General features: G+C 37.7%; 3 protein-coding genes and 1 pseudogene across 9 annotated transcripts; 2 read left to right on the forward strand and 2 right to left on the reverse strand.

The window, feature by feature from the left end:
* The first annotated feature begins 1,140 nt into the window (after positions 1–1,140).
* Positions 1,141–6,648, forward strand: LOC107811126 (cytochrome c-type biogenesis CcmH-like mitochondrial protein). The gene is made up of 4 exons (XM_075256278.1): positions 1,141–1,298; positions 1,509–1,709; positions 5,934–6,065; positions 6,165–6,648. Exons 2-4 carry the CDS (start codon positions 1,566–1,568, stop codon positions 6,363–6,365), a joined length of 477 nt encoding a protein of 158 aa, XP_075112379.1. The 5' UTR covers positions 1,141–1,298; positions 1,509–1,565; the 3' UTR covers positions 6,366–6,648.
* Positions 3,716–5,926, reverse strand: LOC107770806 (squamosa promoter-binding-like protein 3; annotated as a pseudogene).
* A 422-nt stretch (positions 6,649–7,070) lies between the features above and the next one.
* Positions 7,071–10,023, forward strand: LOC107811125 (protein PLANT CADMIUM RESISTANCE 8-like). Its single transcript, XM_016635997.2, has 4 exons — positions 7,071–7,384; positions 7,867–7,938; positions 8,038–8,250; positions 9,824–10,023. The coding sequence occupies exons 1-4, from the start codon at positions 7,219–7,221 to the stop codon at positions 9,904–9,906; spliced, it is 534 nt and encodes a 177-aa protein (XP_016491483.1). The 5' UTR covers positions 7,071–7,218; the 3' UTR covers positions 9,907–10,023.
* A 5,113-nt stretch (positions 10,024–15,136) lies between these two features.
* LOC107785189 (ASI1-immunoprecipitated protein 3-like) lies at positions 15,137–22,378 on the reverse strand. 7 transcript variants are annotated; one of them, XR_012711093.1, is made up of 9 exons: positions 22,240–22,378; positions 21,475–21,537; positions 19,086–19,847; positions 18,845–18,976; positions 18,596–18,674; positions 17,691–17,745; positions 16,301–16,334; positions 16,164–16,227; positions 15,137–15,570 (listed from the first exon to the last, which is right to left on the reverse strand). XR_012711093.1 is itself a non-coding variant. In XM_075256283.1 (9 exons), the coding sequence occupies exons 1-8, from the start codon at positions 22,252–22,254 to the stop codon at positions 16,183–16,185; spliced, it is 1,212 nt and encodes a 403-aa protein (XP_075112384.1). In that variant the 5' UTR covers positions 22,255–22,378; the 3' UTR covers positions 15,137–15,570; positions 16,164–16,182. The 7 variants fall into 7 exon arrangements, 6 of the variants coding, with proteins under 6 accessions (XP_075112384.1, XP_075112385.1, XP_075112386.1 ...); XM_075256283.1 differs by having other exon boundaries at positions 16,164–16,219; positions 18,596–18,709; XM_075256284.1 differs by having other exon boundaries at positions 18,596–18,709.
* Positions 22,379–24,340: the final 1,962 nt, after the last annotated feature.

The raw sequence follows: 24,340 nt of genomic DNA on the forward strand, positions 1-24,340 counted from the left end.
CTTCGTCCCTAACACCTTTGGGTAATTTATTGGGCTCAGTTATTTCGCATAGGCCCATATATTCTAACAGGCCTAGCCATTGATAAAATCGTAAAAATTGCACGGGGCATCCTATTTGGTTGCCATCATTTAATTTATACACATTTTTTAAACTTTTAACTTGTACTCACTTTTTAAACAACTTCAGCCCCCTTTTTCCTCCTCCTCAAAGTTATATCCGCCTCTTCTTTCTCAAACTTCTCCTTCTCCCTTTTCTGCAAAAGTAAGGTATCAAACGGGTCGCATGAGGTTATAAATAATCCTTAATAAAAAGGACTAAGAGATAGCAACGAAGATCCAAGTTGATATACAGTGTTCTAACACTGTGGTTGCACCATTTCTAGCTAGAGAATGATACACGAGATATTTGCAGTAGTTGTGTTAGTTGGATATGAGACGAAGGAGATTGCAGATTATGCTATGAAGCTTTTCTCTGGTTCAGTGACACTCTACAGTAGAACATAAAACTCTGCTATTTCTAGACCAAGGCCTTATCCTGTACCTTGTACCTGTCAGGAGATCATCCACCTCTTTCCACTGACGTTGCCACTTATACGCTTTCAAGTATCCGTTGGACTCCAGTTTCATATATTTAAAGCGGGCGATAATATAAAAAGCTTATTTTTCCAGAAAAAACTTCAGCTCTAGAGCTGAAGTTCGACAGTTACAAAACAAAAACTTCAGCTCTAGAGCTGAAGTTCGATAGTTAAAAAATAAAAACTTCAGCTTTAGAGCTGAAGCTTACAAACAAAAATTTCAGCTCTAGAGCTGAAGTTCGATAGTTAAAAACAAAAACTTCAGCTCTAGAGCTGAAGCTACAAACAAAAACTCCAGCTCTAGAGCTGAAGTTCGGTAGATAAAAACCAAAAACTTCAGCTCTAGAGCTGAAGCTTACAAACAAAAACTTCGCCAATTACAAACAAAAACTTCGATAGTTACAAAACAAAAACTTCAGCTCTAGGCCTGGCTACTAGAATGCTGAAGTTTTGCGCGATTGTCTTTGCTATTTCAGCCCGTATGTTGAAGTTATGCGAAAAAGCGGGTACGCTTACAATTTTTTTTGCAAAACGGGCACAAATTAAAACGTGACAAAAAAACGGGTATAGATGCAAATGTACCAATAAAATCTCGATATTTCCTAACGACAATTTGGCCCACAAACTCTATAACAGTCGAACGAAATAGAATTGGGCCAACTTCCACCACACAGCTCGTGAGTTCGCTGTGATTGCACAGTTCGCAGTGACTCCTCCGCAAAGGTATCAGAATTCTAAAGCATTCTTCCCTTCACTCCCTGTTCGTTCATCTCGCTACTGCTATTACACTTGCTTGGTTGCCACCCTAGAAAAACGACGTGTTCCTAGTTATGTTTTGCACGTGGGGTGTTCGATGAAATGCTTAGCTGAAAATTTAGGTGTTAGACGTCTTGGATTTAACACTTAAATGGTTTCTCCATAACTTGTTTGCAGCTTTCTTTGGGAAATTTTGGTGTTGAGAGGAAAGCTTAACTTATCTGAAGACTATCTATGGAGGGGGAAGAGGATTCGGTGAAGAAGGAGAGGGTGGTAGAGGCAAGAGCAAGAAATATCAGCCACAATGTCAGGTGTACAGAGTGTGGCAGCCAGTCCATTGAAGACTCTCAAGCTGACGTTGCCATTCTCCTCAGGAAGGTATATCTTCTGTCTTACATTTTCACTCCTTTGAATCACTAGTTTCCACAACAACAACAATTCTAAGCTAGTTGAGGTCTAATTCTCACTGATAATGTCGCTCCATTAGGCCCTTATCTGTCAAATATTTAAAAGTTATGTTCTTTATGACCTATTTCCACAGTTCTACCAAAAATAAATTTTAAAAAAAAAATATAATAACAAACTAGCTCTGACCAACATGTGTGTGCTGCTGATGGGTATTTAGGCTAGTCGAGTTCCTGTATCCGGCATTCTGCATATTCCTACTCTCTTGCTGTTATCATTGGCTGTATGTGATGAGGTAATTTGTAGAAAGAAAATGCAGCCAGATGCACTTTTTAAAGTTAGTGGATTCAGAGTTAGTGCATGCAACCTTATATATATAACTCGAGTAGAAGGCAGTGCACGTAAAATTATAACGGTTTGGCATAGGTTGATGCAAGAGCTAGAGTTAGGTAATTATAAGTTACAATGTCGAGGATTAATTTTCATACAGAAGATACTTGATAATTTAGGTCTAGTTTCTATTTAGCAGTTTTACCAATCATTTCAAAAAAACAGTCAAAGAACAATTTTCAGCACAGCTCTCCATAAAACTTCACATACAGTCCTTAACAATCAAAAATAAAAATAAAAAATCACATACAAGCCATTATACTCCCCTCCTGCCACTATATCCACCTTTTATGCTTCTCTATTTCATAATAGATAATCAGCCATTTCAGGTAGAAGAAAAGGAAGACAAGACAGTTATGAGCTGCATCCTGTATATCTTACGTTACTTTTAATATTTCTTTAGTTTATTCTCCTCTTAACAGAAATATCTTACCAAATATGTGCAGCATTCACTGCTCAATAATAATGACACCCTCTCCACTTCCACTAACTGTTCATAAACATGAATTTTTATCTACAGAGTAATGCTATGTGTCTGTATCCATTTATACATATCACCACTACACATAAAGAGACTGTACATAGGAATCAGTAACTTCTGTGTTCCAGCAAACAGAGTTTATATTGCCTGATTTTCTCTTTTTGTTCTTTCCCATCAAATTAAAGGTATTTTCCAACTTATGTCTTGCATGTAAATATAGTCTGGACAGCGTTCTTTTTTTTTTTTTTTTAACGCTGAGAGTCTATCGAAAATAGTCTCTCTGCCCTTCCAGAGTAGGGGTAAGGAAGGTAACCCCCCTCCCCCCCCCCCCCCCCCCCCCGCGTTAAATAGGCATGCATTATGATAGGAATCCCCAATTCTCTTTCAAATACAGCTCTTTTAATCATTTCTTAGCATGTACCTGCAATAGTATTCAAGTTCACGTTGCTATGCAAGCTTAAATACGGCTGAGCTAAACGAAGAAGCTATGTATGGTATTACCCTTTTGAAGGTGTCCTGTTCTTCGTTTTACATTTAAGACAATAATAGGTTTCCCATATTACTGACGTTTATTTTTTCCCCTTGTTCTTTCCCCTGTTCTCTCTTAATGAGTAAACTGACTCTTTCAGTTGGTCTATATCGCAATTGACCTCCTCTGCGGGTCTAGTTTCTTGAACCGATTGAATTTGCTATATTCTGGATGTCCTTCGTTTTTGAAAGAAAAAAGCTCTATTCTGGATTGTCAAGTAACTATTTCGTTTGTGTTATAGTAAATATGCATTTATCATCTCTTCGATGAGAGGGGGATAGCAGGGAGCCAAACACAGAAAACAGCTTCTGCATGGTAGGTTAGTCTTTTTTGTTTTGTGGGACTAGTTTTTGAAGGAGAAAGAGTTAATCCTGGAGCAAAAAACATGACTTCCTGAGTTTGATGGTTGATATCTTTTTTTTTTTTCCAGTCAGAAGTCGGGGCCTGTGCAGTTATGTTCCAAGTTGCAGAATAAAGGAACTACAGTTCTTAAGAACCCTTGTCAGTTGTCACTGCCTAAATTAAGCAAACAAAATTTACTGCATAATTCAGAATTTAAGACTTTGTTGGAGTTTCAAAGGCCAACCTATATATTATATACCAGTACTAATTTAAGATGGCAAACAAACTGCTTGAAATAGCCTACTAATAAACCTCCTGCTTGATCCAAGTTTATCGTGTCAAAAAGCAAAAAGGGGATCTGGCCAAAGTCCTGAAAATCCACTAAAGACATCAGATGTTGGCTTCAGTTCAATGCATTAAGATAAAAGTCAGTGTCAAATGGAGGTTTGAACAGCTCGATTCGCTGAAAGCTACCGCAAGCATGACTATTAGCAGCCAATGTATGGTCACGAGGATCGGATGAAGGTTGTCCACCCTGCCAGTATTCACAGGACATAAGTGGCACACCTTGTGGAATTGCCTGCATCATCTGCTCGGGCATGCTGCTCTGATTTGCATGTGTTGGGTGGTTCAGTGAAACAGTCTCAGGCTCGGATGAACCCCATGAATTAGTTGACAGAAGAGAGAGAGCACGAGGAAATTCCGGTCCTGTACCCATTTTGAGCATGGATTCCTTGGCACGTCGATTGAAAACCTCGGCTGTGTGGCCCTTGGAGGGCAAGAGCAAGCAATACATTACTGTGTGCACCCACGGCCCGTGAAAACTGGATCCCCGGCAGTAATGACTGCCCATTTGTACTGCCAGCTCTTTCAGGCTTTGGAGTAGACCCTCTTGTTATACTGAACTTAGTTTCTTCAGTGCTTTTTGCAGCAGCTCTAGAGTGAACCAGTTGGGTGTGGTTGAGAACAAGATTCATAGGTTGCCTGCTATCATAAAACAATGAAGAAAGCCTTGCCGAGTTGAACTGGACGTGCATTGTGATCAGAGAGCCTCCTGTGACAGCTTCTCTTCTTTTCATCAAATTCAGACAAGCTATGGAACCTGCTACATTGTTGACAAAAGCGGCGTGCTACACCTGCTATAGTGACCTTTGGGCATTTGGAATGACTGTCACAAACTCGATGCTTCCAGTAATATTCAAAGCTGATGAAAGATTAAGGTTGCAGCCTTCAACCTGACAGCGAGGAGTTGGCGCATTTTGAGTAGATGATTTTGTTTTCTTTGCTGCAGCAGCAGATGATACGGGGTTCTCGGGGAAGGATGAAATCTTAGCACCACCGATGGTCTCAAATGTCCGCTTACCAAGTTTCAGACCTATAAGTGGTTCAACAGAGCCTACCAAAGCCTCCATGGGGGGTGAATTTCTAGACCAAGGTTTCACTTTCTTACTAAGATCCTCAGGAGAGCCATCGAAAGAAAAGTTGGATGCTTTCAAGCCCTCCTTTGGTGAAGAGTCAGTAGAAGCTGATATTGAGCTCTTGATCGAAGAACCACGCCCCACATCAGAGACATAACCACCTGTACCACTACCACTACCACCACTCGACAAATTGAAGGATCCAGCATCAAGTTCTCCATCTTCTTCAATTCCCCAATCTGTTAATTGTAGTTCTTTTGGACTTTTGGCGGCCTTTGAACCAAACATTATCAGGTTTCCCCAGTCCCACTTTGCATTCCACTCCGTCTTGGGAAGAAGCTACGAGATGGCATTAGTAAAGTTCCACACTCATGGAATGCAAAAAAAGTAACTAGGACTCAGATCTTTATCAAACAGAGCTGTTGGATTCCAGTAACAGACAAAGAACCACTAGTAGACAAAGAAGTATATTAAAACTATTCAAATAACAGAATCAGAGCTCAAGCCCTTCCAATCCAAGGCCACAAAATGCATCTCCCCATCTATCGCATCCCTTAACTCCACCACATCATTTTCAGCTACTTGTTGTTTCCTCACCTATGAATATGATAGAGAGAAAGACAATTTTCTTGGAAAACTTTAGAGAGTTTACACTTTACCGACGGTTGATATCTCGTTTTTTACTTAGGTTGGCTCCTTTGTGAGTGTTATATCGTAATTCTACTGTCTTCTGGAGCAACTTACTAATTACTTTGATTGTCATACTTCAGTAGAATGCTATGCACACAGAACTGCATTTTTACCTTTAGAAGATATGCCACAAGTCCTTGTTGCTTTGCATCATGTGGCTATGGGTCTTTTCATTTGTCTAATCCAGATATTCTCTTTGCTAATTGTATGTTTGTTCTACTTCTCAAAATTTTAAAAAAAATAAATGAAAAAATGGAGTATATATATGTTCGTCTAACTTTCCTTGCATCCATGCCTAAGTTATTCCAACTTTTGCGCGTGGTTACTGACTTGGGTCTTCTTTTTAGCTAATTAGGGATGAAATTCGAGATGGGAAGTCTGACAAGGAGATCTACAGAAAGCTTGAGGATGATTTTGGTGAGACAGTACTTTATGCCCCCAAATTTGATATGCAGACGGCTGCTTTATGGCTCTCTCCGGTCAGTTAAAGTTTGCTCTCTACCTCTGCCTTGCTCTTTCAAAAATTATATTTTAATAGACAGAGGTGCTAAATTTGTTTGAATTTTTTTTTGACACAGCTACTAGTTGCTGGGGCTGCTGGAGGCATGTGGGCTTACAAGAAGCACAGGCAGAAGACTAACGTGCACATTATGGCTCTGAATCTCGTTCGAGGAGTCCCATTAACGCCAAAGGAGAAGGAAACTATGCTCGAAGTCCTCACACCACCTCCTGGAGGAACTTCGTCCTCCAGTTGGTGGAGTAAATGGTTTCAGCAGTGAAAGTTTCTTTAACCTACCATAACTTGTAGTCTATTTTTCTGCTGTAATATCTCAAACTGCCAGCTAGTCGAGATGCCACCCTATCCATGTCATTTTGCATTGGCGTGTTTGAATTGGTCATTGTGATTACACATTTTTCTCAGGGGGTATTCCCTGAAATAAGTGATCGACATCTTATTGTACAAAAGGTACAAATTGATCATGAGCTGACTTCACAATAATGCTGCTAACATGGTGGTTTGTGATAGAGTATCTTAGTATATATTATTCCATTTGTCTTCCATTCCTCTTAACTGCAAAATAATCTCCTCTATCAGAAGTTGACTTTTGTATAACCAGCATTTAATCGCAATCTCTAGATGCTGTTGGTCTTTCAACTACTACGGAGATATTGAAGTTATTCACATTCACGCTACGGAGTGTTAGAAAGAAGTTGAAAAAAGAATGTAGTCGCAGTTTCTTGCTCATCTCTAAATTATAAAATGAGCAAAACAAAGACTAATTGACTTAATCATAGCAACGACTTTCCAGTGTGCACTTGCCCAGAAAAATCGGCTAGTTGCATGTGACCTTAGCCAACTTGGCTTTAAAGATTATAGTAATAGCATAGTGTTGATTCGAAATCAATACAATGGAAATCCTTTTCCAATTCGGTGATTAGATAAAAGTCTAAATGGTAGTATAATTATGGTGAGTGCCATTGACTACAGCGGATTTGAAGTGTCTAATCGATTAGTTTTTCAAAGTCTACGTAAGCTTTTTTCTTGCTTATCAAGTATATGACCAAATCCTTCAAAATATATATGGACTTCATTTCTCTTCTTCTTACTCAGACTCCAAAGCTTAAGATACAATGGGTAGAATTGATTCCTCTAATGAAGTTGAAAGTCCTCAGCCAGTGGCCGATGTGCCAGCTGCCTCGTATCCTGCAAAGTACCAAGGAGCTGTACACACACCAACACCAACAGGAGCTCCATGGAGCACTGGCTTATTTGATTGTCATTTGGACCAAACTAATGGTAAATTATTTACACTTTTCTCCTTTACCATGTATAATCTTAGTTTCGGAAACAGCCTCTCCTCCTTCTTGAAGGTAGGGGTAAGGTCTGCATATGCACTACTATCCCCAGACCCCATTTGTGGGATTACACTGGGTTTGTTGTTGTTGCATGTATAATCTTAATGTCAATCAAGTCTTACAATGGAGTAGTATATCATCGTAAAACTTCCTCTGCCATAGGGTATGGTGGAATGATAAGGATTCCTCATAGCTTAACCAGATGCCTCAGTTCGAGTCCTAGGAATGGGGTTCTTTTTGGTAGGAAGCGCTAATTACTCCATAGTGGACTTTTAAAGCACGAGTTTGGATTGGTCGGACCAATGAGTACCGGATGTCCGAAGGCTGAAGCAAAAAAAAAAAACAGAACTTCCTGGAAAGAATATTAATCTCTCTTTATCTGGCGGAAGTAATAGCGATATTAACATTCTTGTTTGTGTGCAGCTACAACGACATCATTTTTACCTTGTTTGACATTCGGGCAGATAGCTGAAGTTCTAGATGCAGGAGAAACAAGTAATTAAATCCTCTTAAAAATCCATTTGAATTCTGTTCAATTGCCTTGTAAAAGAAGTGTGTAATTAACTCTTTATGATTTCTGGATGGTGGTTGCAGCCTGTCCATTGGGGACTTTCATGTACCTCTTGATGATGCCTGCTGTTTGCTCTCAATGGGTCTTGGGCTCTAAGTATAGAACAAAACTGAGGCAGAGGTACAATCTGGTGGAAGCTCCCTATTCAGATGTAGTTTCTCACATCTTTTGTCCATGTTGTTCACTTTGTCAAGAGTTCAGAGAGCTTCGGATTAGGGGACTTGATCCAGCTCTAGGTATGAAATCATCCTTCCTATTATGGTTCTACTTAGTCACAGGCCAATCTAGGAACTAGAGTCATGTTCCCAGTGAAGTCAAAATGAATGTGTTCTAATTATGCATATGCATTTTGGATGCTTTTCATTATACATAATTCAGGTTGAAAATACTGGTTCACTTGAATCCACATAACCCGTCCTAATAGAGGCGGATCTAGGATTTCAAGAATATGGTGCACTATTACAAAGAGGTGAATTTAAAAATTTTACGGTTCAATCTTTTGAGTTCTTATCATAAATTCATTATCATTTAGAAATTACAGGTAAATTAAAAAATTTCTTGTAATTTTAGTGATTTTTAATATACATACTTACACTCTATATAAAAAATATTGAAATTATTGTACTTGTTGACTATATGCTACATCATCCACTGCTATGAGTTTTATAATAGATATTTGGTTTAACTATATAAGATTTTGCGAGGACAAAAGGAGAACAAGTATTGTTAGATTTAGAGATTTTGAATCAATAAACTAAATAGAACAATAAACTAAATAGAACAGAAGAAAAAAAAAGTACTGCTTAATTAAAACACAAAAGGGTACACTAGACATGCCTAAAAATATAGAGATTTGAACCCCGAACTACACTTAAAAAGGTGCACCTAATATGATTGCACCATAGGACTTTTTGAGCTTGGGTGCCCACATTTATATTTTAGTACTAGATTTTAAGAAACATAACATTATTATACATAGTATACAAAGAGAAATATGAGTTTACGTGCACCATGCTCCTTCACATAAACAGAGGCAGAACCACGTGGAGGGGCATGAGTCACGTGCACCCATGCTCCCCTCCTTAGGCTGTATATCACAGGGATGTTTTTCAGATAAAGTATTTAATTTTTCGCGTGGGAACCCATGGTCAAAAGAGCATTTGGTGTAGTGGTAGCTTTGTGCGTCATTGACCCCTAGGTCCAGTGTTCAAATCTCGCTTCTATATTTTCCATCTCTTATCCATTTTTCTTTTCCTTTTCTATTTCTCTTTTTCGTTCTTTTCTTTTCTGTTCTGTTCAAATTTCATGCCCTATCTTTCTTTTCTTTTCTTTTTCTCCCATGCAATTCTTATGTTTTTGGGTTCACCCTTTGATATATCCTTGAATTAAATTTTTATTTTTATTGGATTCTTTTCTGTGTTTTCTTCATTCTATTTTTTAGTTCAATCATTGAGTTTCGAAAACTATAAAAAATAAAATTTAAATCATTTTGAATCTTTTCAATTTCAAATTTCCTCTTTTTTCATTTATCACTCTCTTTTTGATTAGTTATTTAATTTTAAATATATTGAGCTTTAGTACTTGTAACTATAAATAATGATGCTATTATTGATAGTTCTCCAAGGTAAGTTTTAGAGAACCAAATCAAACGGTGGTCGGATAGTGGTGCACCCATCCTTCTGAAATCCTGGATCCGCCTCTGCACATAAACATGCCTTTGCGTCCTAGATTTGCCTATGTGCATATTACAAGTAACATTTAAAGAGAAGCAAACAATTTTTTAACATGTGTGTGTAAAACTTACTGCAGGTTGGAATGGCATACTTTCTCAGCAGCAGTATGGGAACCAGCAAATAAATCAAGCTCCCTCAGTACAATCCATGTCCAAGTAAATTGAAGAGTGATTTGTTATTGTTTAATTTAAGTTTGTAGTTTTTAGTTTTGACTCCTTGTTTCCAAATTCTATTCATGTTTGAAGTTTGTATCCGTTAATTCAAGCACATTTGCTATTGTGGTATTTTTCCCATATCAATTGGATTCTTGATTTTAATGAAAGAAATGCCTCTATTCGTTGTGTTTGCAAACAAACCATGTTAAATGTACTAAGGCCGGGCAAAGCAAGGTTGTGACCAGTGTTTTAAAGGGCTTGGGCGTAAGGCGAGACATTTTACATATTACACCCTAGTACGTCGTAAGTCAATTAATATAAGCTTGAAAATAAGATCCTCTTTGAAAGTATATAAAGTGATCTAATGTTCCGCATCACATGAATTTTCTTGTTAAGTCGAGAAAATTTATGGATAGGTCAGATTTTTCAACTTTGGTGAGTACGCAGCTGCCATCGCCTATAGTCTATAGATAAAGATTCCTGCCCAATTCGTCTATTTTTTCTTCACGTTCCTTGATTGCACGTTCTGATAGATTGCATGAATGCATGTCCAAAAGATGGACCAAGTCAGTAAGGCACGTAAAGCAACTGTTACTCCACATAAATCACCTCACGTTAAGGTGAAAAATAACTGAAACTATAATGTAAGATAACACACATCAACCTTACCCTACACTTACAAGTGTGCAGATTGTACAGTTCTTAGAAACTAATGCTGTATTCTGGCCCGGGCCCGGGCCTTAGTGGGCCTAACGGGCCGGGCCTTAGTGGGCCTAACGGGCCGGGCCTCGTGGCCCCGGTCTTCGTGGGCTCAATGGGTGGAACCGGCCCGTGACGGGCCTAAGCCCACATGGTCTTGTGCTTAACGGGCCGGGCTCGTGGGCTTTGCGGGTCTAGCGGTTTTTTTTTAAAGGCAATTTCTTGTAGTATCATGGCTATATTAAAAATATATATGTAGTATATATGTATATCTAATTATTAAAGTGCTTGACGAAAAAGAAAATAACAAAACAATAGTAAAACACTAAATTGTCATGCATAATATATTTTCTTGTAGTATATTATATTGTATCTTATGTATATATATTTCTTATATATTTTTTTGTAGTATATATATTGTATCTTATGTATATATATTCACATAATATATTTTCTTGTAGTATATATATTGTATATTATGTATATATTTTCGCATAATATTTTTTCTTGTAGTATATTATATTGTATCTTATGTATATATATTCTCTTATATATTTTCTTGTAGTATATATATTGTATATTATGTATATATTGTAGCATAGAGTGTGAATATTTCTACGGCACAATAGAGTGAGACTATCCAGTTAGGAGTTAAACTAGGAATGTCATTGGTCGTCTATTGACGCAAGGCTTTACCTTCTAGTTGTATTATACCGGCCATCTATTTCGTATTTCGTATTCTGTATTTCATATTTCATATCTCTTATATATTGTTGTTATTTTTAATACGCATTTTTATGGTACTAATATATCATCTCCTATTGCTTTTTGAGCCGAGGGTCTCCTGGAAACAGCCTCTCTACCCTTCGGGGTAGGGGTAAGGTCTGCGTACATATTACCCTCCCCAGACCCCACTTGTGGGATTATACTGGGTCGTTGTTGTTGTTGTTTTCAAGAAAATAATTAAAAGAGAAAACTCTATATTATGTATATATATATATATTCGCATAATATATTGTCTTGTAGTATATATATTGTATATTATGTATATATATTCGCATAATATATTTTCTTGTAGTATATTATATTGTATCTTATGTATATATATTCTCTTATATATTTTCTTGTAGTATATATATTGTATATTATGTATATATTTTCGCATAATATATTTTCTTGTAGTATATTATATTGTATCTTATGATGGGTAGAAGCAATAAATTTTATTACCAAAAAATGACATATCTTTCTTAGTCATCCTTTCCCCAATGGAATGAGCACAACAAGGTACTAATACCACCATTAGAAGGAAAAAAAACTAAGGAAGATGTGCCAAAATACAAGTTACATATTATTCTATGTATTATCTCTAACAAATCTCATAAATCCTTCAAGGTTCGGAGGAGGTTGCGTTGGTGGTGGTGGAAAAGAAGCTTGTTCATCACCACTTACGGGCGAAGCCGAATCCTCCGCAAGTTCCGCTATCATTTCTTCATAAGCTTCATCTATCGCCGGTTGTGCTTCTGCAATTCCAAAGTTTCTTCTTTCCGAGCGGATCCAATCTCTAAACAATACTGATTTTTCCAAGCTATCACTCATAGACGCTCTATGATCACCTATTTGCAGTCTTGCTTGACTGAAAGCGCTCTCTGATGCAATAGTTGAAGCTTGAATTGATAAAATATTCCGAGCCATCCTTGCAAGAACAGGAAAATATTTTTCCCTTGCCTTCCACCATTCCAAAAGATCAAAAGAGCCGTCTGGATTCTCCTTTTCAAGTCTCTGAGACAAATAAACTTGAAGCTCATTTAGATGTGAAGTTTCATCATAATTTTCACCTTGAGACCCCCTGAACTCCGTCCAAGATTTAAGAGCTTTTAAGCCCGCAACTCTTTTAGAGGATTGTGAGCTAGACGAAGTAGGGGTTGGAATAGTTGGCCTAGCATGCTCTAAGGCAAGTTGATAAGCATTATAAACTGTTTGAGCATTAATCTTAATTGAAGCTTTTGCATCTGCAAGTGTCGCAATTTCCTCATTTGAAAGATCTAAAGCCTTATAAATATTTGAATACCAAAAATGAGGACCTCCCAATTTCATTGTAGGATTTAGCATTGCAGCAAGACCATAAATAGGAGGGATAGGAAAAAAATATTTTTTAAACTTTTGTTTCATTTCATTTATAGCAAGTTCATAAATATCCCCACCCTCACTAAATTCAACAAACAAATCAGATAGTGCTGCAATATAAACTAAACAGTTTGAAATAGTAGGATAATATTGCCCAGAAAATGCATTTGTAGCAATTTGAAAATGTTCTAAAAAATCTAAAAGAATTTTAACATTAGTTCAATCTTGAGTGGTAAGTATTTCATCATCATCCTCACCACCTACCCGAGAATTAAACGTTGCATTAATTGGGTTTCTATATTCATATGCTACTACTAAACTTTCGTACATACAATTCCATCTAGTCGGGCAAGGTTTAGGAACTTTTCTTTCTCTAAGGCTATATTCATCACATTTTTTAAAATACTCTCTAAGTCTACTTCTACGGTTTGAATAAAAAAGCCAATTAAGAGCCATTCTAACCTTTTCGATTTCTATGTTTAATATTCGCATACCATCACCGACAATTAAATGATAAATATGACAAATACATCTAACATGGAAAATATTAGTAAATGCAGGATTTAGTGTTGTTGTAAGCATGCCTATAGCACTGGTGTTACTAGAAGCATTATCCATTGAAATTGCCATTATTTTATCGCTAAAGCAAAAATATCTACAAATATCTGCAACAGTGTTAGCTATAAACTTACTTGTGTGACGCGAATTAATTATTCTATATGCAATTATACGTTTTTGCATTATCCATTCCTCATCTATCCAATGACTTGTAACAGTTAGATAATCACAATCATTACCACTTCTACCAATATCAGTAGTAATAGAAATTCGATTAGGTATATGAGTAAATAAATACCGCAAATATTGTTCATATTCATGTTTGAATTTATAAATATCACTCTTAACTGTTGCGCGAGGCCAACCTTTATAAGTAGGATTAAAAACTCTTCTAATATAATGAACTCAATTAGGATTAGATGCAAAAGTATAAGGTAAGCACATAACAGTAATCATCTTTGCTAATTCTTCACGATCTCTATTTGGATCGTAATATAAAATACCTCCGGTGACAGTGTTAATTCCTGGTTGAACTAGATTTGAACCTGTACTAGGGTTAACCGCAGAATCTACACTTGTCCCCTCTAGTTGCGCTTTCATTTGAAAAAATCTAGCCTTATCTCTAGGGTGTGTTTTTATGTGCCTAGTCAAACTACCCGTGCCGCTACGGTCTCCAGTATATTTATGCACCATTAATTTCCCACAAGTTTTACACTTAGCCTTATTTTGTTCTCTTACTTGAGTAAAAAAATTCCAAACTAATGATGTTTCTAGGCGTTTAGCAGGTTCTCTATTAAAAGTAGGAGTTTCTACAGGTGGGTCGACCGGTGCATCAGTTGGGTTATTAAGAGGACTAGTAGGTGTATCATCTAAATCCGGTGCTTGGGTTTCATCATCATCCTCATTTTCCTCATTATTTTCTAAGATGGTTTCATTAGGATAAAGAACATTCATAATTTCATCATCTAATCTTTCACCTGGTGCAACATTATGATAAAATTCACTATCGGTAAATTGAAAAAAAGGGTGATCACTATCCAGAATTACGGAAGGAGGAGGACGTCTAGGTTGGCGACTACTTTTAACTTGCTTATCTTTTCTAGGTCGGGGAGCCGGGGGAAGGGTAGTTGGTTGGCCACTACTTTCACCGGTTTTATCTTTTCCTTTACCAAACATTTTTTTCAAAGTAAATGCCATATTAATTATAATTATGCAAACTAAACCACACAAAAATATATTCTAAAAACGTAAGAGTTGAAACGAGTTTACCAGATTGCCGAACAACTTCTTGAAAATTGAAAATCGTTGAACACTTGAAAACTTCAATTCAACAACTTCACAATTTTTCACGAAATTTCAACAATAAATTAAGTAATTGTAGTAGAGAGATTGAGAGAGATTGAGAGATATTGAGAGATATTGATGAATTGGTGAATAAAAATGAAAGAATGAGGGGGTATTTATAGTTGAGAAATGGGGAAAAGTGTAATTATATAAAGTTTGGGGTTAAAATAAAGTTTGGGGGCCAAATGGCCATTTTTTAAACTTAAAAACGGTCATATTTTCAGCCCAAACGGCTAGATTTTAAATATGGCCGTTGGAGAATTTTAAATTTTTAAAAAAAAAAAAAAAATAGCCGTTGGGCCCGCCAGGACCGGCCCAGGCCCGCCTGACGGTCCCGGGCTCGTGGGCTCAAACTTGAAGACCGGCCCGTGACGGGCTCAGGAGGACCACCAGGACCGGCCCACCAGGACCACCAAGCCCGTTAGGACCGCGGGCCCGGTCCGGTCCGGTTCAGGCCCGGCCCACCGAGCAGCCCTATTAGAAACAGAACAACCCATACCAAGTTGTCACAATTGAATTTCTGTCTACACTACCAAATTTTCTAATACCCCCAAGTAAATAAACTTACGAAAAACTGTTTGAAAAACTATGTATGTAGTGTATCTATTTACAGGAAATGGCTATGTCTAAAGTGAACTAAAAACTAGCAGAAGAGTCAGTCAGCATTGCTAGTGGAAGTATTATCTTCAGTCCTAGACTTGTTAAATGATCTCTGGCTGTCAAGAACTGGCATGTAAGCTTCAGTTGTCTTCTTCAGAACATCACTAGCTCCTTTATCAGCTCTTCTAGGGCTTGTTAAATTCTTCTCCACGTCTTCGAACTTGGCAGTTGCTAACGGTTCTGTTCCAACACTCTTCGTAAAATTTGGCCCGTCTAATGTTAGGCTAGCAGCTTCGTCTCTAGAAGCATACCAAGTATTGCCACAAGCAATACACTCCAGCTGAGATAATCAAAAAATAAATAACACAGAAACAAGAGGCAGTCAGTGCAGCAACCAAAATATTCGAGGAAGATCGGAGATAACACGGCTAAAAAGTACATAGGATTCTATTAGAAAAGTTTCCCAATGGCGCTTACACGATATTCAATCTGTTTTTTTTCTCTTTAAATACAAGAAATTCCAAAGTGACTACATAAAATTTAAGACACATGACAGGCAAAAAAGGTCCTTATGCAAGGTAATTCCCTTCAACATTTTGCATGATAGTTCAGTGTAATGGCAATCATGACATGGGGGAATTAGCTTTAGCCCGAGAACAGAAAAGAATTCAATAAGAGATCACATACTGTCACAACATCGAACATAATATTTAAATATCTTCCCCACCACTATCAACATATAATCAAAATCCAATCAACTATTTGAAGTTTCGGGTGCGGCAAGGAATTGCTAACATAATAAGCAGTTCTCCACCCCTCCCCGCAAAAGAAAACGAATAATAATAAGAGAGGACAAGAAATAGCCAAAGAAAAACATCATGGTGTATCAACGAACAAATATATCTCAAACAGAAAAAAGCTGCAAGGACAAACCTGGTAACGGTCTCCATGTCTAGCCTGAATAATCTACATGAGCCGCATTTTTTTCTCTGTGCATCTTTTGCAACAAGCATCAGTCATCGGTGCCACAAACCAATCAGAAGTGAGCAACAAGAAACAACATACTCAACCTGTGTAAAGTTTTCTGTAAGAAGCATCTGTCATCTGTCACACAAAAAGAACATAATAAAGCAATAAGATATGTTGTAATGAAATGTTTCCCAGTCTTATAACATGATCACATTAATTTTGCCAATTAACATGGCCAAATTTCTAAAACTTTTTTTCCAAGTACTCAACATGAAAAGATGATTCTTCAGAATTAAAAGGCTTTCAGTACATTGAGAAGCTATATTCAAATTCATCATAGAAAACAAAAACATACGCAGCTTTCCTCCCTGAATACGAGAAAAATATTCGATCACATTTAATCTTATCTCAAACGGATACATGTAGCTGGTGATCTGAATCAACGACCAACTCCATCACCAAAGTACTAAACTAAAGTTTGCTATGGTTAGTTAAACTAAATCCTGGTTAAGACTTGAATGCCGAAAAATTACCAACATTGTCAATACCCAAAAGGAGCACCTACAAGGTGCAAGAAAATTTGGCCCCATCTGTATCGGCTTATGCACCTCTCCAGAAAGGAAGATTTTATTCACCAAAATCTCCATCAGAACACATTAATGCCCTGAAGCTATTTGTAAAATTTCAACTGAATATATTCTGAGTGCATGCTCATCATGAGACTAATTCTTCAAAGTAGCTTCACAAATACCATCATATCTACCGGACGAGCAGTAATAATATTCTCTCTATTTCAATTTAGATGAGGTAAAAAAAAGGACTTTTGAAACTTGTGAGCTTAAAAATTTAAGGCGTCAAAGCTTTGTGGGGCCATGATATTTGTGTGGTTATAAAAGCTTCTCATTAAGGGTAAAATGGGTAAAATAAAGAGTTTAAAGTTGAATTATTTCCAATTGTAGAAATGTGTCATTCTTTTTGGAACGGACTAATAAGGAAAGTGTGTCATCTAAATTGAAATAGAGGGAGTAGTATATAAACACGATTTTTTTTATTGAATTTCTTAAAGAATTTCGAATAAGCATATAGTTGAGCTCACAATGAAGCTGAAGTTCATTTACTCCATTGAGTCGACCTCAGTTTCATGTTGAAACTTATCTAGTATTATAGCCCAACAGAGCTGAACGCTTGAGTAATTTAGATGCCTACTTAGGCTATAAATTTTTGCCATAGAAGTAGTGTCCAGGCAAGTTTGAGCGCACCACGACTGTTCCACCAGATATTTGCTATCTCCCACCATCACAGGTACCGGTTAACCTTGCCCACCAAAACTTAGGCTGATGAGAAAAGATCACCTAACGTTTTTCTTGTTTGTTGGAATTTGAACTTCATTAACTAGGCCATAACATCTTCCTCCATACAAAGAGAAAAAGGAAGATGACTGTTTAATATAGCAACTAAGCTTCTTCAGGAACAAAATAATATAGTATAAACCTGTATGGGCTCCGGCTCTTCGGGCTCCCTGCTTGCTATCTCTTCTGCTGTTAGACTTTCCCGAGACAGAAATGGAGAATAACATCAAATAAAGGAAAGCATAATCTGCTGGGACAATTTTCAAATTCCACAACAGAAATAAGAAACTACAGGTTTTCAGAGGAAGATTAATAACTTATAATCTCCGTATAAGGCAGACATTCCTCTCAAGAAACCAATCTTGTATTTGCCAAGTGTGGATAAAAATCCAAATGAACCATCCACCAAAAGATATGAATATTAAGCAGAAGAAATTGCTTTTCTTAAATTCTTAAACCCAAAACCAAACTACGAGGCAGGTTTGTACAGTCTTCTACGTAACCTAAATTAGTTTCTTCTTGCAGGGAAGGAAATGAAGATACCTTCCACATTTCAAGCACCCTTTTGACTTATTTTAGGAGCACATGCAATTCCAAAATGTGTACAGGTAACTGCTCAACTTCTTCTTTTGTATGAATTCTCCTAGCTCTTTTTCCTTTTTTTTTTGGGGGGGGGGGGGGGGGGGGGGGGGGGTTGAGTAAGCCAATATTTAATTCCCAAAAGGTCTCAAGGGACATTAGATTTTACTTTATTGTGTGCATTTATTTGTAAAAAATGCTCAATAATATTTTGGTTTCCAAAATCAACTTTACTTTATTCACACCTGAACAATATTTACATTTCATGAACTACAAGTAAACCCATTTAGGTTGCACATGGTGGATTTAAGAACGGTCAGTAAGACCACCAAAGCAAGACCTACCCCATCCATAAATCAACAAAACACAGACGGACTATTATTTCTAGCATTTTAGGATATTTGCATATGAAGCGAAAAACAAAAATTTAATCGACAAATTGAGTAAATTATTTTCCTGGGCTCATACCTTTAGCTCATTGGGGGACATGTTCAGTATCTGTGAGGGATCCAACTCCCCATTCAGAAGACAGCGTGCTACGAGTGAGCTGTTCAGGAATGTTTTTGATAAATAAGAATTATTCTGGAAATAGAACAACAACATCGAAAAACTGGACAATTAGAAGGTAGAAATATATTTCACACAGAAAATTAGAAGAAAATCAAATAAATTCACGGACTCATACCCCCATCTCCTCAAAAGAAAAAAGGTACTAACCTTAAGATTGAATGTTAACTGCCTCATCTTCTGATTGTACTTCTGAAAATCATATGAGAGAGACTCGTGTGCAGCTTTCTCCAGAGCGACTACAGCAGGGACAGCACTGTCTGGCCATCGAAACTTATCACCCTGAAAATAGTCCAGGAAAACACACATTTCAAGGAAAATCTGAATAGAGACTAGCATTCTATACATAAATTCTGTCAATCATCAAAATCATTGGAAAGCGAATTCTTACATTGGCACCATTGTCTGGAGACTCATTCACATGCTTTGCAGAACTGGCATTACCAGTAAGATCAGTAACATCTGGGCCCCCTTTTTCTTTACCATCATTTTGTACATTATCCACAGGATTGCACAGAAACTGAATTGACTGCAGCAGTTTTTCCAGCCATTTGTCACGCTGTGTTTCACCAGTCTGGACTTCGAAGTTTGAAAGGATGATGAAGTATTCTGATGCATTATTGGGACAACTGCCTGGAGTTTCTGCTTTAGATTGACCAAATCTAGTTGGTGCTTCATCTTCTCTGGTAACATCCAAAGGCGTCATGCTCTTCTTCCTCAAAAGTCTTTTACTCTTCAATTGGTCTTCCTGACTAACAGGAGCTGCAGAATTATCCTCAGTTTCAATGTCCGGAAGATGCCTGACTCGTGCTATAGTCTTCTGAACAAGCAGATCAATTTCCTGCTGTTTGGTATCTTCATAATCCTTGTCTGTTAACTTGAAAAGCTTCATCTGCTCAGTGTCATATACCTTTTGAAAAATATAACCAGGATGCTCTTTGCCGCCCGGAATCTGCTTGTTTAACGGTATGAAGTGCACCACACACTTGTGCATGACTGACTCTGCGGGAACTTCGGCCCTGTGAAAACTATAGAACAATTCCCTTGTGTCTCGTGATTGCCAATTTCCACCATTTCTTCTTTGAGCTTCCTCGGGTCTGTGAAACCACTGTCCTGTGACCATCATGTTCCCATCCTTGGTCTGAGTAATATCCTATTAGGGGGAAAAACCCAGAAAAGAGAATAGAGGTGATTACCACAATAAATTAACATCCAGAGAAGCAAACATTACCGATAATTTCATGCCAAACTAGAAAAGTAATTCAGGATGCTGCGGATAAAATGCTGGTCACTTTTTACCAAACAAAAGATTGTCATATGTAGGGATGTTCATAAAAACCCGAAAAATCGAACCAAACCGACCAAAAAAACCGATAATTCTTAAGTTTGGTTTGGCTTTGGTTTTGAATTTTAAAAAACGATCAAATTTAGTTTGGTTTTGATTTTAATCAAAAAATAACCGGAAAAAACCGAACCAAACCGACTATAAAAGTAGCTATTTAAATTTATTATTACACCTATATATATATATATGTATATTTTTATATAAAGTTTCTAAAATTTTATGGTATATATTAGTCGTTTGTATTTTTATTCTAGTTCTTTGCTATTATAATTACTAATTATTTGCCTTTACATTTTAGTTTGATTGGTAGTTTAAATTTATTTCATGTTAGAAATAATTAATTTTTAATTGAGTACTTAAATTATTCATATTATCATCAATATATCTTGGTAAATGATAGATTTTTCAAAGAGAAACTGGTTAAATAGTGCTAGGTTGAAAACGTAGTCGCCGAAATATGTGTTTGTTAGTGTATGTCTCATATTTAAGAAAAAACCGATAAATAACCGAAAAACTGAATCGATACAAAACTGACTTAATTGGTTTGGTTCCAATATTTGAAGAACCAACTTACTTGGTTTGGTTTCTTTTTTGGGTAAAACCGAACTATGAACACCCCTAGTCATATGGATAATCGATTCTCCAAGAAACGGACTACCTATTTAGAACTATTTGAGGGAAGAATCAAAACGGAGACTCGTGACATGTTGTCTTCCCTCTATTCCTAAATTACTTGCTAAGCCAAAAAACTAGAGGCTAAATGAATCAAAAGTGACAGCGAAACTCAAGCAAGTTTTCCTCCCCCCAAAAAAAAAAAAAAAAAAAAGGAACCTGCATGTTTCCATGTCTAAACTTATAAGGGTTCAACAACCTTCCTTTCTGTCAAATTTAGAAGACATGAAACACGAATGTGGCATTGTTGCATATGTTCCACTTTCACTTCAGTTCCTCTTCCATTACCTACCAATCAAAGGAAAAACTTACCTTCCAGCAAACCTCCTCTTTTCATCCTAACTTTAAATAGATGCCAGTATTTAAGTGCGAGCAACTATTATCTTTTTCTAGACTAGTTATTTTTCGTCTGCTCTTTCCTTCTTACGCTACAATTTAATGCTTTGCTTCTGTTTTCTTCCCTTCCCTTTTGTACTCCAACTCAAGGAGTTCAACTCAGACTTTCAGCTGCACCAAATAGAATATTTTCTAATATTCTCTGATACTAGATGAGGCAAAATGCAGTTAAGATCCAGGTCAAATTGAGTGCCCAAATTTGCCAGTATAAGCTTCTGAATAAGCTTAGTTTGCATGCTACAACCAAACTAATAATGCAACTGACCCGATTCCTCATAATCAACTGGAAAATAGCATATGCATTCACATAAGTTGTGCATCTATTTAATTTCCAAAAGAATCATGTATCTTCCTGAAAAAGAATTACCTTGATAATTGCCACATAAGGCTTCTGATTTTTTGCTTCTGGAACCAATAGCACGGGATCCTCCTGCAGAAGGACAAAAGTTAGTAATAAGAGCAACCACTCTGGAGAACAGTAACTATAACACACTTAACAAAGTTCCGAGCCAATGCAATTACAGATAATACTGCTCAAAGGGGATGAAACGACCAAGTAAAATTTCATGGAAGAAAAAAACTAGAGTTGATATCCATAGCACGGAATCTCCCGAGCTCTCATACCAACATCCAGGCACACCAAACCAAGCCTCTTCTACTATATTCAAGTTGATAAGAATGGACCTTGGGCATAACTCAACCCCAAAAGCTAGCTTGTGAGGTGAGAATTGCCCGAGACCATATAAGGAGACCAAGATACCCATAACCCACCGATGTGGGACACAACTCAACCCCCCCCCCCCCCACGCCCAGGCCTGCAACTGGAGCGTGGACAATATAAATGGGGGCCCAACATCGGTAACAATAAATTGGGATGGGTCTGGCTCTGATATTGTGATAAGAATGGACCTTGGGCTTAACTCAACCCCAAAAGCTAGCTTTTGAGGTGAGGATTGTCCAAAACCATATAAGGAGACCAAGATACTCATAACTCACCGATGTGATCCTCCTGCAGAAGGACAAAAGTTAGTAATAAGAGCAACCACTCAGGAGAACAGTAGCTATAACACACTTAACAAAGTTTCGAGCCAATGCAATTACAGATAATACTGCTCAAAGGGGATGAAACGACCAAGTAAAATTTCATGGAAGAAAAGAACTAGGGTTGATATCCATAGCACAGAATCTCCACGAGGATATCCCTGAGCTGCATAATATTCCCTGCGATGAACAGTAGCGACGCAACAGTTCACCGGCCATAAATCCATATTCCGGCAGTGGAAATTCACCAAATTGGTCTCAAAAGAACCACCCTCTTCTCTTTGCGAACAATCCCCAGTTGGTTTCATCCTCAAATCAATAGCCAGTTTTTTCAGATCTTAATTTTCATTTCACGATTACTGTAGCGATTACTGTAGCGCGCAGAAATTTTATTAAATTCATCTGCTTCTTCACGCCAATGGAGCCTTGAAAATCTTCATGAATTAATGTGAAGTTTACTGTAGATCGCAGGATTTGTGTTTTGAGCAGCCATGGCTGCCATCGTCTCTCCCCAGCTTCCAGCTGTGGGAGAGCCCAATCCAAATCGTAGTGAGCATATCCCCAACAACAAGATTCAACAAACTTACGCCTCTCAATTACTTACAAATAATTCTGCTTCAATCTCCACAAAACTGCTCTTAAAACCTGTCCAAATTGTTCATAGGGAACCTACAATTCAATTCACAATAGAGGAAAGACAAACTTTTGCTATTGAAAAAGGATTGCATCAAGCAGTTGTGCTGAAGTTATCTCCAAGAGCGCCAGATTTGCAGGTTCTAAGAAGCTTACTGCCAAAAATACTAAGCATAAAAGGCCATTGCTTGATTGGTCATCTTGCCCCACGTCAACTACTGTTATGATTGGATCAACCAGAGGATTTTGTCAACGCACTAGCCCGAGCAGTAAATTCTTTTTCGCACAGTGGCGAACAACATCAGTATAGGGTCTTCCCTTGGACAGTTGGATACAATCCTAAGGAAGAAACATCAAAGGCTGCAGTTTGGATTTCATTACCAAACTTGTCTCCAGAATTATTTGCTCGACAATCACTGTTGTCAATAGCTAATGCAGTGGGTAAACCAATCGCTATCGACAAAGCAACACAGGTGAAATCCCGACCTAGCACTGCTAGAGTTAAGGTTATTCTCGATCTCTTAGACAAACTGCCAACGCGTATACGTTTGCAGCATGTTAATAATGCATCTGGAAAGATTGTCGAGGTGTTTCAAGAAGTAATATATGATAACCTCCCGGTTATTGTATCTATTGTAACGGCAAGGCCACGTAGAGGAAATGTGTCGACTGCTTTTAAAGAATAAGATCGACGACGCCGAAAATTTGGGCGATGACATGTCCAGTGTTGATAAATTAAAAGGAGATGCCAGGGACTTCCTTAATGCCAAAAGATCTGGCCAGTCGGTGGACGATGTTGCAAAAGAAGTTGGCAACTGTAATGTGACTGAAACAGCTAATGGAGAATTAAATAAGGCTAATGCTGGCCAACAGAGATCTGCTGAAGGAATTTCTGATGATAATCGAACAGGATCAAAGGTTGTTAATGGTCAAGCTAACATAATGGAAACTGTAACAGGGGCATTGCAAGATGCTACTGATCATGAAAAGCAGACTGTCAATGTAGAGGCTAAATTTCCAAATGCTCAAGCTGAAAGAGAGCAGGGATTTGAGCAGGGGACTCTGGCTCAGGGAACTGCTGTTGCACCTGTTAAACCAGTGGACAAAGCAGCAGTAGAATGTGCTGAAGGTGTTGGTCAATTCAGGACTGCTTCTAAGTCCCCTTCAGTTACTGGACAGGTTAATACACAGCAGAAACAGTCTAATGTTCCGCAAGTATCAGGCCCAAAGGATGTTGTTGATCGAGGTGAGGTATCTGCACAATTTGGCAAGGACAAGGTTGGTACTGGTGCTTTGCAAGCTGCAGCTAATGCTAAACGTCCTGATGCTCGAGCAACCAATGCCAAGAACCTTGCAACTAATGGTGCTTTGGTCACATTAAATACCTCTGTATTTGATGTTCCATCACAATCAGTTGAAACCTACGACGACTTTGAAGGTGAAGCTGGGCAGCTTTTTCTATCAACTGGAAACAATGATGAATTTATCCAAGCAAAAGTGATCAAATCTAAATTTTGGTTACAACAACGTGAAGAGGATGACGAATACGAGGATTGGGG

This window comes from Nicotiana tabacum, chromosome 6, assembly GCF_000715075.1.
Source record: "Nicotiana tabacum cultivar K326 chromosome 6, ASM71507v2, whole genome shotgun sequence".
Classification (NCBI taxonomy): domain Eukaryota; kingdom Viridiplantae; phylum Streptophyta; class Magnoliopsida; order Solanales; family Solanaceae; genus Nicotiana; species Nicotiana tabacum.